Genomic DNA, 20,989 nt, shown 5'->3' on the forward strand with positions numbered 1-20,989 from the left:
CTTTGCATATTCCCTCATTGATTCAGTAACTGGTCTGAAAAGAGCTTACCTTTCACTCTTATTCAAATTAGAACATACATACTCAGATGGGAAGAGAGAGCCAGACACCTCCACACAGGAGATTATATTACATGCTGGAATTTGGGTTTCTAACACTGGCATATGTAACATCCTTTTCAATGGCTCTTCATTTAGTGAGATGTGCTGCTAGTTCAGTATTAAAGGGATATTTCACCCAAAATTGAACATTCTCTCATCATTTACTCACCCTCATGCCATCCCAGATGTTTATGACTTTCTTTCTTCTGCTGAACACCAACAATGTTTAGAAGAACATCTCAGCTCTGCAAGTCATCAGGGTCCAAAATTTTGAAGCTCCAAAATACACATAAAGGCAGGATAAACGTTATACATATCACTCTGGTGGTTTAATCCATGTCTTCGGGAGCGATATAATAGGTGTGTGTGAGAAACAGATCAATATTGTGGGGATGGGGGCATGTTCGTGTGTCTGTCTGTGGGAGAGGGAGAGCGGTAAGGCTCGTCACCTGGGCTGTCAATATCATTAACACCTGTCTCTCGTTATAGTGATGGCGGAGGGAGACCTGAAAAGGCCGACAAGGGCATCAGTCGGCAGAAAGAGGAAGCATAGAGAGAGAGTCGGCTGTGTGTGTGACTACGAATATTAATGTGAACCCTCATTTGACTTGCCTGTGTATTTATTTGGCCACAAAGAGCCCTTTTTGTTTAAGTTTTGTCTGACGCTAAAGGAGTAATAAAAATACTCAGGTTGACTGTTTTGCTGCCTCCTGACTCCTCCATTTGCCCTGAAACTATGAACTCTGTTACACTGGTGCTGAAACCCATGATTTGGAGGATACCATCGTCATGGACCCTTCACCACTGGGCGAAGTAATCAAGTCCCTTGCCAGCATCCAGCAGGACCAACATCAAGCCCTCATAGATGTACACCTGGAGCAGAAACAGCATTTCCAACTCCTGCTCCAGGCCAAAGCGGAGGATCGGCAGGCATTCCGGAGCCTGATCACCAGAGAGGGGGCTGCAGCTGCAACCCTGGAGCCCACAACCCCGGTTATGCTCATCAAGATGGGGCTGGGTGATGATTCCGAGGCCTACCTCGACTTATTTGAGAAGACGGCTGAGGTGTGGAGATGATCACCCGACCAGTGGGCGGCCCACCTGTTACCTCTGCTCTCCGAGGAAGCGAAGCTAGTGGCCCAGCAACTTCCTGCCACCAGCCTCCTCAACTACAGAGACCTAAAGATGGTGATTGTGCAATGGGTTGGCCGTAGTCCGGAGCAGAACAGCCAGCACTTCAGGATCCTGGAGTTTGGGAAGCACAGCCACCCGTTTGCTTTTGCACAATGTCTGTCGAAGATGGCTGCTGGCTGAGGGAATCCGTGGCACTGTGGATATCATCCACCTGGTGACACTGGAGCAGTTCATCTCTCAACTCCCTCGGGGGATGGCCGAGTGGGTCCAGTGCCACCGCCTGGCGTTGCTGGAAGAGGCTGTCCAGCTGGCAGGAGACTACATGACAGTGTTTCCGGGAGGCAGCAAACCCGAGGCTCTGTCTTCTGTCTTCTCTCCAAAAGAAATCCTCACTGATCAAGGAACTACCTTTATGTCACGAACACTACGTGAACTGTACAAATTATTATGTATTAAATTGATTTGCACCAGTGTTAACCAACTACAAACAGATGGGTTGGTGGAACGATATAATAAAACCTTAAAATATATGATTTGTAAGTTTGTACATGAGGACGCTAGGAATTGGGATAAGTGGCTTGAACTCCTGTTATTTGCAGTGCAGGAGGTCCCACAAGCCTCCACAGGGTTTTCCCCATTCAAGCTTCTGTATGGGTGTCGGCCACACGATGTGCTCGACATTACATGGGAAGCTTGGGTGGAGGGACCTTCAAACAGTAAAAATTAAATACAATACATTCTTGATCGTAGAGCAAAACTCCAGACTTTTGGGTAGATTAACACAGGAGAATTTGCTCCAAGCTCAGGAACATCAAAGCCGACTATAAAACAGGGGCACTCGATGGGAATTTGCACCAGGAGATAAAGTGCTTGTATTACTGCCTACCTCAAGCTCTAAATTACTCGCCAAGTGGCAAGGGCCCTTTGAGGTCACATGGCGAGTTGGAGGTCTCGATTATGAGGTTAGATGAACGGATAGGGGTGGAGCACATCAAGTTTACCACCTCAACCTCCTAAAATCATGGAGGGAGGCGGTCCCTGTGGCTTTAATTCCAGAGAGGGCGGAGTTCGGGCCGGAGGTGACTCTCAAACCAAATTCATTCACCCCGGTTCCGTGTGGAGACCATCTCTCGCCGTCGCAGCTCACAGACGTGGCCAAGTTGCAATTGGAATTTACGGATGTGTTCTCGCCTCTCCCCGGTCGCACGAAACTCATGGAACACCATATCGAGACAACCCCGGGGGTGGTGGTTCGTAGCCGCCCCTATCGCCTTCCTGAACACAAGAAAAGTGTTGTTCAGGAAGAATTGGAGGCCAGCCGGATGTTGCCCCGGCCTGAGTCAGGCGGTGGGGATATGTGGGGATGGGGCATGGTCGTGTGTCTGTCTGCGGGAGAGGGTAAGGCTTGTCACCTGGGCTGTCAGTATCATTAACACCTGTCTCTCATTATAGTGATGGCGGAGGGAGACCTGAAAAGGCCGACAAGGGCATCAGCAGAAAGAGGAAGCAGTGAGAGAGTTGGCTTTGTGTGTGACTATGAATATTAATGTGAACCCTCATTTGACTTGCCTCTGTGTTTATTTAGCCACAAAGAGCCCTTTTTGTTTAAGTTTTGTCTGACGCTAAGGGAGTAATAAAAATACTCACGTTGACTGTTCCACTGCCTCCTGACTCCTCCATTTGCCCTGAAACTACGAACTCTGTTATAAATATTTAAGTACTTTTTTACTATAAGTTCCCCTCACTTCCCAGTAGGTGGTGATATGCACAAAGAATTGCCAAAAACAAAAGAAGAATGTGAAAGTAAAAGTGTAGATTTACAGTAAAAAAGGACTTAAATAATGGTCTGTTTCTCAGCCACACCTATTATATCGCTTCAGAAGACATGGATTTAACCACTGGAGACTTATGGATTACTTTTTTGTTTCCTTTATGTGCTTTTTGGACCTTCAAAGGCCTGGTCACCATTCACTTGCATTGCATGGACCTACAGAGCTGATATATTCTTTTAAAAACCTTTGTGCTCTGTAGAAGAAAGAAAGTAATATATCTGGGATGGCATGAGGGTAATGATATGAGTAAATGATGAGAGAAAATACTTTCTCCTTTACCAGTTTGTAAAAACAACTATAAGCAAACCATTTATAAACTGACTTACTGAAAAGTGTAAACATTGCAACTCTGGGGTGCTATCAAAACATTGAATATGTTTGTATTAGCATTCTGACCAGACAGTCCTAGCAACATTGAGTCCCATCCTACATTTTTTTCATTGAATATCCAGTTTTAATCAGAAACATGTCATATTATGGAAGTAAAATGGGTTGCGAATATCGTTTTATACTGCTCAGCTTTTGGAAGAATTACACATTGTAAAAAATGTTGAAATGTGAAAGATCTGCACTAATATAGCCACCAATAAAATCATTAATTTATCATTTACTCAGATGCATAACATTTTCATTTAGGCCTTCTATTGAGTTCTAAATGTGACTGTGGTGATATTTTTGCAAAAGGATATTATGTGGTTCTTTACATGTGTTGCGGCAGTTCCGAGGTGAAATGTACACTGTGTGGTGCTAAAAGCCACACAGGTTAATTCTCTTTTGACTTGACTTGAAAATTGACCTCCCTATACTAAACCTTAAACCTAAACCTGATAGTGTCAGAAAAAGCAAATGTGAGATGACAAATACAATTGCTGAAGGAACCGCATAAATATTTTGTGCTTTTATGACACTTTCGTTTCACGTGTGCTCTTCAGGACTCATACCTTTGCATTGCAAGTGCAACCCTCTATCAGTTGAGTAATTTGATCAAGCTTGAAAATGTAGTTGGTTATGTAAAGCAAATGTCGGTTCTGTAGCGCAAATGTTAAAATGAATCAACTTACAAGTCATGCACTAGTATGTCATAAGCATTGTATGTGGATCAGGGCAAAAAGTAAGTGTTTATGATTTCCAATCTGTTATTTTACTCCTGATTTTTGCGAAAATTAACAAGATGGTATCTAAACCTTACTGACCTCTAAATTACAACATTCATTCATACACTTACCATTCATATAAAATAACAAATTTTATGTTACCTTCACTTAATACATTCTACAAGTTCATATATGAAGAAAATATCAAATGTGTCATTCATTGGGGGCAGATTGCTGCCCTGTGATGGGGAAAAAAAGATCACGCCAAGTTTAACCACTAAATGACTGCAGAGATCCACTCTTTGGTGCCTGGTTTTAGAGAAGAGAATTTCTAGACATTATCACAAGTTATGCATTTGGATATGTTTAGACATTATCGTAGACTAAAGTATTATAAATATTGTATTGTTCTGAAGTGTCAGTTTTTGCAATGATGCCACATTATGATTACTGTCAAACCTGACTATGGTGTTAACAAAGGAAAGCCGTAGAGTAAGCTTTTTTTTTTTGTTTGTTTTTTTTTGAAAAAACGTTTTTCATTTATTTAAAACATCAAAAATCTGAATTCAATAATTCAATAAAGTAAACTGGTAACACTTTCTATTAAGCCCATATTTATCATGCATTGTAAAGTCATTATAATACATTAGTAATGTCTCATAATAAACCTTATATTATGTTATAATTTCTCATAAATAATTGTAACCACAATTATGATACATTATAATACTTACCTATTCGTAGTTATACCTTAGAGTATAATGCATTATAACACCAGCAACAACCAATATTACTGGCAGAGGTTATAATGTATTAGATATATTTTTTATATATATGATAGGTATGCTTTAAGTGACAAAAGCAATGTCTTCTAATAAACATCCATAAGATATTTGTACTTGGTTATAAGATATTGCAGCTCATGCTGGAAATTATATACATTACACATGCACAAAATACAAAATGACACCCATTCAATGCAAATTTTGATACATTCCGAAAAACACTTGTAAAGCTACAAGGTTAAAATATATCAGAAACTCTCCCTCTCTCTCTCTCTCTCTCTATATAAATATATCGATCACACATGTAGCCAATCTTCTTGGATGTAAAAACACACTCAAGAATAAAAAAATCTAACAAATTCTATACTGGACTAAATATATAACATAATGTTACAAGTTTATGTTATGGCCATTTATAAGAAGAAATTGCTTTTGTAACTTAAGCAGGCAAAGAACACTGAGACACAAAGACTTTTGACTGTTTACACTATGCTGCTTTTGCATGACAGCACTTACAGTTGAAGTCAGAAGTTTACATACACTTAAGCTGAAGTCATTAAAACTCATTTTTTAACCACTCCACAGATTTAATATTAGCAAACTATAGTTTTGGCAAGTTGTTTAGGACATCTACTTTGTGCATGACCCAGGTAATTTTTCCAACAATTGTTTACAGGCAGACTGTTTCACTTTTAATTGACTATATCACAATTCCAGTGGGTCAGAAGTTTACATATACTAAGTTAACTGTGCCTTTAAGCAGCTAAGAAAATATGTCAAGCCTTTAGACAATTAGCCAATTAGCTTCTGAAAGGAGGTGTACTGAATTGGAGGAGTACCTGTGGATTTATTTTCAGGCCTACCTTCAAACTCAGTGCCTCTTTGCTTTACATCATGGGAAAATCTAAAGAAATCAGCCAAATTGTGGACCTCCACAAGTCTGGTTCATCCTTGGGAGTAATTTCCAAATGCCTGAAGGTACCACGTTCATCTGTACAAACAACAGTATGCAAGTATAAACACCATGGGACCACACAGCCATCATACCTCTCAGGAAGGAGACACATTCTGTCTTCTAGAGATTAATGTAGTTTGGTGCAAAAAGTGTAAATCAATCCCAGAACAACAGCAAAGGACCTTGTGAAGATGCTGGAGGAAACAGGTAGACAAGTATCTATATCCACAGTAAAATGAGTCCTATATCGATATAACCTGAAAGGCTGCTCAGCAAAGAAGAAACCAATGCTCCAAAACCACTATAAAAAAGACAGACTACAGTTTGCAAGTGCACATGGGGACAAAGAGCTTACTTTTTGGAGAAATGTCCTCTGGTCTGATGAAACAAAAATGGAACTGACCATTATGACCATAGTTATGTTTGGAGGAAAAAGGATGAGGCTTGCAAGCCGAAGAACACCATCCCAACCGTGAAGCATGGGGGTGGCAGCATCATGTTGTGGGGGTACTTTGATGCAGGAAGGACTGGTGCACTTCACAAAATAGATGGCATCATGAGGAAGGAAAATTATGTGGATATATTGAAGCATCATCTCAAGACATCAGCCATGAAGTTGAAGCTCGGTCACAAATGGGTCTTCCAAATGGACAATGACCCCGAGCATACCTCCAAAGTTGTGGCAAAAGGGCTTAAGGACAACAAAGTCAAGGTATTGGAGTGGCCATCACAAAGACCTGACAAAGAGTCTGATAGAACATTTGTGGGCAGAACTGAAAAAGCATGTGCATGCAAGGAGGCCTTCAAACCTGACTCAGTTACACCAGTTCTGTCTGGAGGAATGGGCCAAAATTCCAGCAACTTATTGTGAGAAGCTTGTGGAAGGCTACTCAAAAAAACAAATCATGAAATAAATCATTCTCTCTACTATTATTCTGACATTTCACATTCTTAAAATAAAGTAGTGATCCTAACTGATTTAAGACAGGGAATGTTTTTTACGATTAAATATCAAGAATTGTGAAAAACTGAGTTTAAATGTATTTGGCAAAGGTGTATGTAAACTTCTCTCTTCAACTGTATACGATTAACTAATTAGCTTATGTTAATAAACAGAACGTAACATGGTTGCTTTGATGGCACGCCACTCTTTAACAAGCACGAGCGCTGTGAGTGAGAAGGGAACAAAGTCCCTCTGGAAGGGAATGTATGAGGTACATTTTAGGAGAGTTATAATGATGTAAAGAGAAAAGAAAATAGATTTTATAGGTGTACTTTTAGTCTAGTACTTTATTTTAATTATATATTAATATAATTATACATATTATATACTCTGCACCCATCTACTGAGGTACTTCAACTTGGGAATTAACATTCCTTGCATTTGAACATCATATTTACAGGCAAATTTAAACATTTCCGTTGAAGCAAAGAATTATGGGTTGCAAGTGCCCACGAAGGATACACCTCATGCATCCTCCGAATTCCTGTGAAAGAAGGTCGCATTTGAAGGCTGCATTCAAAGTGTCCTACTTGCTTTTCTGAAACGAGACAGCTTCGATGACGTATGCGGCCGACCAATGCGACCTCCGGAGGATGCAGCCTTCCAAACGCCCAACACAGCCTAGTGTTCAAAATGGAGACAAATATATTTGGACATGCACTTTCTGGTTATCAAGTGCTTGTTAAGCCATAGTTAATGTGATGAACTACATCTGTGGTTTCTCTGCTAGGGCAGCTGTGTGAACTTGAGGGTAACCAGAGACTGTTTAGCCCAAGACGGAGCACTTGTATTAAAAATGGATGGGAAAAATTGGAACGCCCAATATGGTGGATGTTGAAAATGAAGTCCCGCCTTACAGATAAAAGAGCCAATCTCTTTTTAGATACAGAAATTGCCTGTCAGTCAGCTTGAGAATTTGCATGCGCATTAGCTGGAGCAGCCTGAAAAATAGCATTTTTTTGTGTTATCTGAGCAAAAGAAGCACAATTCATGATACCAGTGTTGTCAGATTTTACTGCTGATTTGAAATATGTTTTCTGATCATAATCTTGACTGACCGTTTTGGAGATTTCTGTGTTCCCCATTCAAGTAAATAGGAGCTGCACTTTCATGCCACTTGTATCCACAGAACATAGCGTTCGCAAGATGGCCACTGAGTGGACTGACTTGCCTTGAAAGAACTTTGGGGGAACTGACTTCATACATCCACCAAAAATCCCCTTTGTCCAAATACTTATTACACAAATACACTGGTCTTAAGCATTCTCAAGAACATTTTAAAGTGGACAATCCTACATATAAACCATTAATTTTTTAACAGTACGTCATAAAACTCCCACATTCACCCCTACAACTGTAAATAGTAAGATTAACCCCGTAACATCTCCATTCACCTTCACAATTACAGGATGTCATGAGAGTGGCCACTGTCTCATTGGGTGCCAGTAATAAAACCAGATGCCAATGGCCTATAAAAGGGTAAAGTACTGAAACCCACATATTATCCATGTAGCTGTATTTTTAGATTATACATTTGCTTACCATCCAGAGTTGTAAGAGCCCACTTCCAAGTCTCTATGCAATTCTGATCCTTTATATGGCTTGGGTCCCTCCTTTAATGCAAGTCAATGGGAATTTGTCCATTCATTTGATCATCCACCAGGCTGATTGATTGTTTATGAAAATAATGTTATGTCTATGCCCCAACAAGCTACATGATTTGAGGTATCATTCATGTAGCTCAAACCAGTGGTATTAAAGTTAACAAAAACTCAAATAAAAACTAACTAAAACCATTTTTGTTAACAAAATAAAAATAAAAACAGAAATTATTTGAAAAAACTGAAATACTTTTTCTTAACTCCAAAACTAACTAAAATAAAAATGATCTCAGATTCATTTCAGTTTCAGTTTAGTTTTAGTTTTGGGCAAAGTAGGACACTTTTGGAAATGTTATATTTCTTGGCACTTTTAATTATGATCCAAACACACATAACCTCACATTATACCTTTAAAGAAAGCTTAGGATGTCTTCTACCTTAGACAAAAGCAAAAATGAAGAAATTCTTAATACTGAGTATTAGTAGATACCACCCCTGGAGTCATGAGTTCAAATCCAGGGTGTGCTGAGTGACTCCAGCCAGGTCTCCTAAGCAAACAAATTGGCCCGGTTTAATAATTTGGGTTGGGGGTTTGTTCACATCCCTAACCCGTACTGAAACCGGACATAAAATAGAAATTTAAACCAAAATCCCATTGTTTAAAAGGAGACATTACATTTCATCCATATCAATGTTGTCTGTATTGAGAGAAATGTATAAAAATTTACTAACCACCCAAATCATCATAACACATTCACAGCATATTTTTCACTTAGTACCATAGGCCATGTGAAGTGCTGAACTTTACGACCTGAACAACTCAACACTGTTCTGCCATGTTTCAAACAGCCTGTTCATTGTAAGAGAGATTTCATGAGGATCTGTTCTAAGTGAATCCTCATGGAGTTCAGTCTATTCTCTCTTTTATTCCCGCAGCACTTGTCTTGCATAAAAACCTCCTTCTTATCAAACCAGAACATGCACCATCACTGACCCAGTCTAACACATACCTACACACATTCTGTGAAATCAAAGGCACTAAAATGCACACATACAGTCTCTACATGATAACACATACAAACATTATTTGGAGTGACACATCAGGGTAGATGAGTTGAAATACTTTTGGAAAATGTATATGTCCTGTTGTGTGATATGCTATACATCAAATTAAACTATTTTAAACAGAATTATGGAAATAATTTTTATGCATGCAGCTTTTATGACCTCATATTGAGTATTTGTATTTAAAAAAATATTGCAGCATTTAAAATGACTAATCAAATCACTTGGTCACTATTAGAAAAACAAGTGATTCAAATGGTGAAAAATGTATACACTTCCCATTATACATTCATATACAGTTTAACCTCAAATCTAGAGGTCTGTATATATATATATATATATATATATATATATATATATATATATATATATATATATATATATATATAAAAACTCATTCATATATTATGCATGAACTACCCACATTTAAAAACATTGTTTGGAACTATGCATTAACTAATGCATTATCTGTCCTATACAGGTGCTTTTGAAAAACTCTGAATATCTTGCAGTCACCTTTGACTGAGTAACACCTCATTTCGGTTTGGGTCAAGACATGCATTAAGAAAAACTGTCATTCTTTAAGTCTATCAATAGTGTGTGGGATCAGAGAGCAAGCTCTCGTGGGAGTCGTCATTATGTCACAACAGAAGAATGTAGGTTTCCTACTTTCTAGAGTCGTACAGGGACATGATGCATCTGATTATATAAATCGTGAAGCAGAACTCATTCATTATCATCATCACCTCATTCAATCGATTATTTTCATCAAGCTTGTTAAGTAACTACTGAAGAACATGGCTCAAACCAAGAACACATGGTTAGTGGGCATGTTAACCCTCTGGGGTCAACAGACGCTCCGGCGCGTCCTGCTGGATTTTTTCCGCATAACAGCGGAAACAACTTAAAATACTCCGTCATTTTTGGGCATACAGATAAGTGTAAGACATCATTAGAGACTATAAAGGGTCTACTTTTATTTGTGTACACTCACAATAACAACAAAACCTTGTGCTTTTGTAAAATAAAGAAAATAAACAGGGTGCACTTTCAGCCGTCTCTGTCTCCATGAGCATCTTTCTGAAACTCTTCACAAAAATTAACTGAAACTCGGCGAATACTTATCAGACAAACATGAAACATATGTCTAAAGAAAGCTTAAAATGTCTACTTTTAAATAAAACAATTCAAATTTAAAACATATATTCTCCTGCAATGTAATCTGTATGAAACTAAAGAGATGTACAGTTTCTCCGGGCTCAGCTCATTATCGCTAATGTGATCACACCCACCAACAGAGCGCGCTATTCATACGGTAATGTGCTGAGGTGATCAATGCAAATGGTAAATGCCCCCAACAATGCCTTAAAAAACATCAAGCTCATTATCAGATTCATTCACTTTCCTGCGTGTTTGGAAGATGGCACGCTACACAGGTGATGAAACTCTACAGATGGTCCTGGATAGTGATGAAGAACAACTTGATCCAGCTGAGGATACAATTCCGGATGAGTAAGTCATTTAGTTTTACATACATTAGTTGACATGCTATTTTATATAAACATGTACATATTTTACTAGTTGGACTATTTCCAGACTTGCCAGCCAGTATTCAGAGTATTGACATTTGAAATATGTCCTAATTGGCAAGTTTTAGTTACATTTAAATGTTGTTTCGGCTAAAGCAGATATTTAAACTGTATGCTGTATGATATAAATATTATATGTAATATGATATAAAAATAATATGAATGTTTAGATTATAGTTTAACTAGTGTTTATGCTGCCTCATTATCATCAACGAAGCTTGTGCTTGCAAATATCTGTTTGGGTGTAAATGTGTAAAATGTGCTGTAAATATGCCCATATTAGAAAATCAGCATATTAGAATGATTTCTGAAGGATCATGTGACACTGAAGACTGCAGTAATAATGCTGAAAATTCAGCTTTAATCACAGCATTGCATTTTACAATATATTCAAATAGAAAAGTTATTTTAAATTGTAAAAATATTTCACAATATCACTGTTTTTGCTGTATACTGGATCAAATAAATGCAGCCTTGGTGAGCAGAAGAGACTTCTTTTAAAAACATTAAAAAATCTTACCGATCTAAATCTTTTAAATGGTAGTTTAGGTCTAAAGTTTTTAAGTAAAGTCTTTATGTAAAGAAAATGTATAGTCAGATTACTTCTTTTAACTTAAACTTTATTTTGTGAATAAGCTACAAACAATACATTCAATTATTAAGTCTCCTCACATTCATTCTCTCTCAGCGGAGGGGTCTTTGTCTCCTCAGGTGTGAATCACATCAATATTCATGATCATCCACGCCTCCTCGCATATGGCCTTTCTAACACTAAAAGTGTCTTACAAAAGTTAAATGACTGTATTGTTTTTATGAACGAGTGATCAGGATGGTTTCAAATCATTTTTGTAGCAAAAACTCTAGGCTACAAGATCGAGTTCTCAAAAGTCTTTTGAACAAATGTTTAGTATGTGTTATATGGCCTTATTTCAGTGACTTTTTTATTTTTCAAAAAACACGCATAAACGTTCTTTTCTCAAAAATACAAACATGTACATACATGTTGTTCACATATTATTGTAGCCCAGTTTGTGCCGAATACAATGTTATCAGACTTTAGACATTAATATATTTATAAGCAACTGACAAAAGCACAAATGTCAATGTCAAAACTTCTCCAGGGCCCAAAACACCCTCAAACCCCAGAGGGTTAAACATACTGTATACTTCTTCTCAAATAACCACTACTAATGTATAGTTTGTATACATGGTGACAAGTGTGTGTCTGTGTCATGAGTAAGTTGCAACAAAATACAACCAACAGCTGTCATTGTAAAGGTGAAGTGTGTTACTTTTGTATGCCAAAGCTTCTTGCCACTATGCTAGAATGTTGTGGGTGGTTGGCAGAGTGTTGCTATGCTGTTGGCCCAAGTCAAAAGAGCTCAGGCAAAAGAGCATCAGAAGTCAACATGTCAGTCCACTCATACAAACTGAGCAACATTTTGAAAGCACCACAGAGCCTGTGTTTATACTCCTCAGGGATAGGTGAAGGTCTTTTAACATATAATTTTATACCTTTAATATAGAGGCAACACTGATGGTCATTCTCTCAGTAGCATTGTTTATTTTTGGGTTCTATCATCACAGTATATGGTTTTTATAAGGATAAAAATTTGCTATTTTTAGATGATGTGACTAAAATCAATGCACAAATGTACTTACATTTAGACTTATATTAAAGAGGACAAATGCAACTCTCATTACAAAACATACTGTGGGACAGGGCATACAAGCTCATGTTTTACAAGGGCGTATAAAATGACTCGGGCTATATACAGATATGCGGGTTTGGATTCTTTACTCAGACCTGATCTCCCAGATCTAAAACACGGAACTTATCCAAGTTATAAAAGCAAAACTTGCCCAAAACTTCACCACCCGACCTCCAAAGTACCGCCCGTTCAAATCCGCCACAGCTAAAGGGAGAAAAAAACCCCCACATACACTTAGATACATATTAACAGATTCCAACCAAGTAATAATGGCAGTGTCATTCATATCATAGGACAATCTGTAGTCATAAATTGTAGATTTACACGAACACTGATCAATCATTCTTCAAAATTTACTTCAACCAATGGAAGCTGAAACAGGTGTTCTAACAATACTGTCCCATCAGGTGACACCAGATTTAGAAAGTGTTTTCAGATGGGTAGCTCAGCGAGTATTGACACTGACTACCACCCCTGGAGATGCGAGTTCAAATCCAGGGCGTGCTGAGTGACTCCAGCCAGGTCTCCTAAGCAACCAAATTGGCCCTGTTGCTAGGGAGGGTATAGTCACATGGGGTAACATCCTTGCAGTCGCGATTATTGGTTCTCGCTCTCGGTGGGTTGTGTGGTAAGTTGTGCATGGACCACAGAGAATAGCATGAGTCTCCGCGGTGTCATGCACGACGAGTCACGTGATAAGATGTGCGGATTGACGGTCTCAGAAGCGGAGGCAACTGAGACTTGTCCTCCACCACCTGGATTGAGGCGAGTGACCGTGCCACCACGAGGACCTACTAAGTAATGGGAATTGGGCATTCCAAATTGGGAAAAAAATGTTTTTGTGTTTTCACAATTCCTAAATTACAATGGCACCAAAAGTGTTATACACTTAATAATGTATGGATGTCATTGCAATAACATAAACTAAATGGCATCTGCAAACAAATTATGTTTAATTTTAATTTTATTTTATTTTTTTCAGAACTAACTAGTTTTATTTTGCAATGACTTTCACCCAGCGGGGTCCAAGGTGATTTTGAGTGGATCTACAGTATGAAGGCTGACTACTCTCAAGTTCACATAAGTTGCCTAGCACAGTAACCAGCATTGATATTCATACATTAAGTGTGCCTTTGGTGTCCAAATACTTTTTGGGGCCACCGTATCTGTAAATACTAATTCTCTTCCCAGATGGTGCAGTTTAGCTCTGTTGTTACTTAATATTTTTTTTTTTTTTTATTTACTTCATTTTCATCCCAAAGGAAATTAGGACATTTAATAATAATTTTCAGTCCTTTGTACGAACTGTACTTGAAACATGATGATGATAATCCATTTTCTCAACAGGCATGTACGCTTTGGTTCCATTTCAGGAACACTATCAATTTTGAAATCATTACTAATATGTACATTTCACAAGGAATATTCCCCTCAAGCTACCGATTTGTGGTTATTGAGGATAAAAGGTTTTTGAAGGCTTAATATCCACAGGGGCAGAGCTAGTGGGTGGCCGTAGTCCACAATGGACCGAAGCCTGGCCACCCCACTCGCAATTGCCGTTTCGGTCATTTTTTGTCTTGGGCACAATTTAGTTAGTCTTTCTACACCCCCCCCGTGAAAAACTCCAGGCTCTGCCCCTGAATATCCAATTGATGTTGTCAGTCAATGATTGAAAGTCAGTCAGTGAATTAAACTGGTTTGGTCTGCTGGTTCCCTTGAGGAAGTGATGTAACCAGCCAGGTGATGTAACACCTCAGGGATGGCCCTCATACACTTACCTGCTTTTCAAAGTGATATCTGGGGAGCCTTAAATAAAGACCACTCCAGGAAAATGTGAACTGCCTCATCATCAGACCCACCTGAGATCTGAAAACAAAAGCCAAATACACGTTCATTCAGCAAGTGATGTTCACTAAAAGTGCTACATTTCCATATGCAAGCATGAAAACTTTCACCGATATGCTAGACACGCCCCTCACCTCAAAGATCACACACTTGACCACTTTGCCGTATTTCTCACACTCTTCTTTAGTCTTGGCTTCCAGGTCTTCATCCACCTCTCCCCTTCCAACCATGTTCTGCACACAAACAACGTGCAGATGCATTACAATCTAGATGAATCTCAAGAAATACTGTACTTTCTGCTATTCTGTCCTCAATATCGCCTTTTTTGGGGTGGGGATTACATACACCAATATACTCGGCACAAGACCAGGAATGTGCATTAAGAAAAAGAAAAAAACCAAACATACAGGGTCAATTCTAATTTCACGTTGACTTTAATTAACTACAGTATTGTAGTTACTGAACATGTTGAATTGAGAATTTAAGTGAGACTTTTTTTTTTTCAATTAATGAATTGACACGTTTCGTTTTTTATGGTCAGAAAGAAATGGCATCATACACAGACACACACACACACACACACATCCACACCCACATACACCTTACCCGCAGTAACACCACCTTCGTAGGACATTTGAGAATCTCTGTAAGAGGGTTGATCTAGTTTTTCTTTGAGGAATCCGCTTTGAAATAAAAGCATACATTTAAATTTAGATTTACAACTTCATCTCATAGTAGAAACATGTCACTTTTACTTATTTACTAGCATAATGGTGAATGAATCTGTGACAGGAAACAACCTGTGTCATGTTTCTTATAAGCTATAAAAGCACTCAAAGTAAAAGTTGAGAAAGAAAAATCCCATCTGATCGCAAGAAAGTGTTTAATACACATACTCTATCAAAGATAGTAATGTCATTACTGATAATAACATCTCTGACCCACTTCCCCATGTAATGGAACTGTTGACAGGTACAGATGTGTGGGCTTAATTTTATTCCGAATGGCTATTAAGAACACCAATGTGTACATGTGAGTGATCACGGCACATCCAAACAGATGCAAACAAACAAAAATAAATGACTGATATAGGAAACCAGAAATTTTATAAAGCCAAACCTGATGCCCCATGTGTATCTGCCACATTCTGATTGGATCCTGATATTGAAACACACATACAAATGAACAAACTCGCACACTGTGGACACATGACTGCGCAAATCAAGTTGAAAACAAACGTGATACTCAAAAGAACATCAAGAAACAAGAATTGTTCTTGGAACAAGAAACTAAGACTATTTACTTGGGCGTATGAAGTGTGGGCTTGTACGTGGTATTTGTGTAAGTATGCGCTCTCACTCTTTTCTGCTGAGTCTCCAATAATAATCTTGCCCCCATGCTTGCTGGTTTTCTCCACTGAGAGTGCTGTGCTCAAGCCCTGCTCGTGTTTCCCCAGACCCTGCCCTTCCCGGAATCCATATTTCTGCATGATTTTATGAGCCACTGTACCACTGTAACCCACAAACAAGCACTGCATTTGATTAAAGGGATAATGTTATATTAAAACATTTCACTGGTAAACTCATGCATCTACTCTCATATAACAGTGTCAATGTGTCTAGTGCAGTGCTGGTTAAACTTGATTAATATATTCAAAATTCTAGATCTAAATTATTGGTTAAATCTAAAATTATAATTTAAAGCTACATCCCTTCATTAAATCAATTTTTTAGTCAAATCTAAATATAATAAAAATAAAAAAAATCCTCTATTTAAATGTAAATTATTTGGAAATCTAAATTCTTTGTTTAAATCGAAACTCTTTAGAAATGTAAATTGGTAACACTTTACAATTAGATTCTATTGGTTAACATTGGTAAACCTGTTATGTATCATGAACTAACAATGTTTTACAGCATTTATAAATATCGGTTAATATCGGTGATTTTTATCCGATTTTATCACTTTTTCCACATTTTGTTATGTTACAACCTTATTCCAAAATGGATTAAATTCATTATTTTCCTCCAAATTCTACAAACAATACCGCATAATGACAATGTGAAAGAAGTTTGTTTGAAATCTTTGCAAATTTATTAAAAATAAAAAATGAAAAAAAAAATCACATGTACATAAGTATTCACAGCCTTTGCCATGACACTCAAAATTGAGCTCAGGTGCATCCTGTTTCCACTGATCATCCTTGAGATGTTTCTACAACTTGATTGGAGTCCACCTGTGGTAAATTCAGTTGGTTGGACTTGATTTGGAAAGGCACACCTGTCTACATAAGGTCCCACAGTTAACAGTGCATGTCAGAGCACAAACCAAGCCATGAAGTCCAAGGAATTGTCTGTAGACCTCCGAGACAGGATTGTATCGAGGCACAGATCTGGGGAAGGGTACAGAAAAATTTCTGCAGCATTGAAGGTCCCAATGAGCACAGTGGTCTCCATCATCCGTAAATGGAAGAAGTTTGGAACCACTAGGACTCTTCCTAGAGCTGGCCGCCTGGCCAAACTGAGCCATCGGGGGAGAAGGGCCTTAGTCAGGGAGGTGACCAAGAACCCGATGGTCACTCTGACAGAGCTCCAGCGCTTCTCTGTGGAGAGAGGAGAACCTTCCAGAAGAACAACCATCTCTGCAGCACTCCACCAATCAGGCCTGTATGGTAGAATGGCCAGACGGAAGCCACTCCTCAGTAAAAGGCACATGACATCCCGCCTGGAGTTTGCCAAAAGGCACCTGAAGGACTCTCAGACCATGAGAAACAAAGATTGAACTCTTTGGCCTGAATGGCAAGTGTCATGTCTGGAGGAAACCAGGCACCGCTCATCACCTGGCCAATACCATCCCTACAGTGAAGCATGGCGGTGGCAGCATCATGCTGTGGGGATGTTTTTCAGCGGCAGGAACTGGAGACTAGTCAGGATCGAGGGAAAGATGAATGCAGCAATGTACAGAGACATCCTTGATGAAAACCTGCTCCAGAGCGCTCTGGACCTCAGACTGGAGCGAAGGTTCATCTTCCAACAGGACAACGACCCTAAGCACACAGCCAAGATAACAAAGGAGTGGCTACGGGACAACTCTGTGAATGTCCTTGAGTGGCCCAGCCAGAGCCCAGACTTGAACCCGATTGAACATCTCTTGAGAGATCTGAAAATGGCTGTGCACCCATGCTCCCCATTCAACCTGATGGAGCTTGAGAGGTCCTGCAAAGAAGAATGGGAGAAACTGCCCAAAAATAGGTGTGCCAAGCTTGTAGCATCATACTCAAAAAGACTTGAGGCTGTAATTGGTGCCAAAGGTGCTTCAACAAAGTATTGAGCAAAGGCTGTAAATACTTATGTACATGTGATGTTTTTTTCGTTTTAATAAATTTGCAAAGATTTCAAACAAACTTCTTTCACGTTGTCATTATGGGGTATTGTTTGTAGAATTTGGAGGAAAATAATGAATTTAATCCATTTTGGAATAAGGCTGTAACATAACAAAATGTGGAAAATGTGAAGCGCTGTGAATACTTTCCGGATGCACTGTAGTAAAAAGTGGCCAAGATCGGAATTAACTTTCCGATCACACTGTCATCCAAAAACAGATCTTAAGTTAAGTATCACTGACTCATACTTCTCTCTCTCTCTCTCTTCAATCTCTTTCTGTCGCTCCAGCTCTCTCTGCCTCTGTCGTTCTTCTCTGTGTCTCTTCACCACTTTCTCGTAGTTGTTGGGAAACATGGGGTCATACTCGTCACCCAACAGGATCAGCACGTCTCCAGACGAAAAGCCACAAGTCACAGAGTCCTAAAACACAAGCACACACTGTAAAAGTAGCACATTTAATGAATATAATGACAGACGTTCTTAGCAGACTGTAGTTAACCACATTACTGTGGGCTCCTCATTCACTTTTAGTGCAACATTTAACTGCATTGCTGGATGGAAGAGACAGTCACTGATGCAGAGAGAACAGCACATCTCAAATATGATGCTGAGTGACACAATGACCTGCACTGTTTGTCATAAATATGCCTTGGAAGAACATCAATATAATTCCATTGACATAAGGACCCTAGATGACAGGGTTTACCTTCATTCCTGCACCAATGTGTGGAGGTGCATCAGAGATCTGTCTGTCATCTACAGAACTTCCTCTCTTCAAATCAACAACTGGAGCTAGAACAGTAGACTGCTGCATCCCTGGAGTCTGCAAAAGGATGTGAAGTTCATTTCTCTTCCATACTTCAGGGTTCCCACTCCTTTTATCTAATAAATGCCCATGAATTTGAAAGCAGCCTAGTTTGTAATTACCAAAAAAGGATTTTTAAAATCAATTTATAGTGACTGCACTTCAAAATTACTATTTGTAAGTGCATAGAAAGTATTTTAGAGCTGAGCATGACTTCAAATATTTTAATTCTTAACAGAAATTTCCATGATTTTTAAAGGGATAGTTCACACCTAAATAAAAATTCTCATCATTTACTCACCCTCATCCCATCCCAGATGTGTATGACTTTCTTTCTTCTGCAGAACACGAATTAAGATTTTTAGAATAATCTCTCATTACATAAAAGTAATCTATATGACTCCGGTGGTTTAATCCATGTCTTCTGAAGTGATCCAAATGGTTTTGGGTGAGAACAGATAAAGATTTTCACTATAAATCTTGACAGCAGTCTCCTTGGCCAGCATGATTTCAAGTTCGATTACACTTCTTAGTGCCATCTTGCGCTCAAGCGCTAGGAAGTGTATTTGAGTTTGAAATCATGATCGTGCCTTGAGACTGCAATGGCAAGATATACAGTGAAAAGGAGTTATATTTTGGTCTGTTCTCACCTAAAACTGACTCTGACTGGAGTCATATGTATTACTTTTATGCTGCCTTTATGTGCTTTTTTGTAGCTTCAAAGTTTTGGTCATAGTTCACTTGTACTGTATGGACCTACAGAGCTGAAATATTCTTCTAAAAATCTTCATTTGTGTTCTACAAAAAAAAAAGGTCATACACATCTGGGATGGCATGAAGATGAGTAAATGTTTCTGTAAGGTTTTTCTGGCACAGAACTTAATAATAATAAGACCTTATTAGCATTATCAGGCATAACATGCACACTGACACCCACCTTTGCTTGTGTCAAAGCGGCTTTCTTCACTTTCAGCTGAGACTGAAGGAGTTTGAAGTTTTTCGACCATCCTTCTGTTTTAGTGTAGCTAGTCGCGACCCCCAGATCATATAGTGACATATTCTGTCCTTAACCACCCCCCCACCCCCGACTGAAACACACATACATGAAACTGACTTCACATATATGATCATTGTGCTCCACACACGACATGTGCAATCATGTCTAATTTTGCTTAAACAATTAGCATCCAATAGCAGATGGCTAGCAGCTCTTTCCGCGCCATTTAAATAGTGTTAATGTTTAAACATCTGAATTTGAAATTTTCATATATTTCAGACGAGATGCACACCCTGCTTTAACCAAAATCTACTCCCAGTTGTATTATCGGTTAACATAATATGCTATGAGAGTGTTGTCGCTTTGTCGCGGGAATATGACGTCACTATGCGTGATCAAACGCGCTACACGGTTCCTGTTGCTTGATATTTTTTTTGCGAGTGTTAAGTTGAGCTGACACCATTTATTGATATAAATATCAATCTGGTGTTCAAATGTTTCTTCTTGATGCTGTTCATTCATTTAATTACATTTTATTTACTTTAAATTATCATTGACATGCAGATGGATGGAGTGGATGGATGGATGGATGGAATTTGCTGGTATCATTGAACTCATTCTAAAAAAACAAAATGATATAAGTAAACTAACTAACTATCTATCTATCTATCTCTGTTCACAGAGTTTTGTTTTTTAAAATGGCTTACTTTATTCATTTGTTTCCTAGCACGAGTTCTGTGATACCAGGTAATTCCATCTATTCACCAAAATGCCTTGCAAATGATGATTAATAGTAAATATAATTACATTGTGTATGTATTAATGTATCAGTTTAATATTTAAGAGAGGAGAGATACCCAGAGGAACGAATCTGAGCCATATGAAGGAGGAGGAGGAGCAGCTGTCTGTCACGTTATTAAACCAATCAGGTCAGAGTAAACTGGTCAAGGAAAACCTAATTTGATTAGTTACTAGAAGCAGGTAGAACCGCCTTCTCCCTCGCGCTTGAAAAACTCTTTTCAGTGAGAAATTCGTGCCAAAAGTAGGGATGGGCGATACCAATCCGTGTAAGTCCGTGTACTTTTGCGTC

General features: G+C 38.7%; 2 protein-coding genes across 3 annotated transcripts in view; both read right to left on the bottom strand.

Moving 5' to 3' along the window:
- Positions 1 to 14,741, bottom strand: part of LOC127436841 (6-phosphofructo-2-kinase/fructose-2,6-bisphosphatase 3-like) — a 35,002-nt gene extending 20,261 nt beyond the window's left edge. Inside the window, exon 1 of the mRNA XM_051691284.1 lies at positions 14,648 to 14,741. The gene's annotated coding sequence lies outside the window, so the exon portion shown is untranslated. The remainder of the gene's footprint in view (positions 1 to 14,647) is intronic.
- Positions 14,598 to 20,265, bottom strand: LOC127436849 (splicing factor 45-like). Of its 2 annotated transcripts, XM_051691296.1 has the most exons (8): positions 19,840 to 20,265; positions 18,804 to 18,979; positions 18,345 to 18,517; positions 16,018 to 16,225; positions 15,834 to 15,872; positions 15,321 to 15,397; positions 14,849 to 14,947; positions 14,598 to 14,735 (listed from the first exon to the last, which is right to left on the bottom strand). In XM_051691296.1, exons 1-7 carry the CDS (start codon positions 19,907 to 19,909, stop codon positions 14,857 to 14,859), a joined length of 834 nt encoding a protein of 277 aa, XP_051547256.1. In that variant the 5' UTR covers positions 19,910 to 20,265; the 3' UTR covers positions 14,598 to 14,735; positions 14,849 to 14,856. The 2 variants fall into 2 exon arrangements, 1 of the variants encoding a protein (XP_051547256.1); XR_007896466.1 differs by lacking the exon at positions 14,598 to 14,735 and having other exon boundaries at positions 16,074 to 16,225.
- Positions 20,266 to 20,989: the final 724 nt, after the last annotated feature.

Source organism: Myxocyprinus asiaticus, chromosome 47 (assembly GCF_019703515.2).
Source record: "Myxocyprinus asiaticus isolate MX2 ecotype Aquarium Trade chromosome 47, UBuf_Myxa_2, whole genome shotgun sequence".
Lineage (NCBI taxonomy): Eukaryota > Metazoa > Chordata > Actinopteri > Cypriniformes > Catostomidae > Myxocyprinus > Myxocyprinus asiaticus.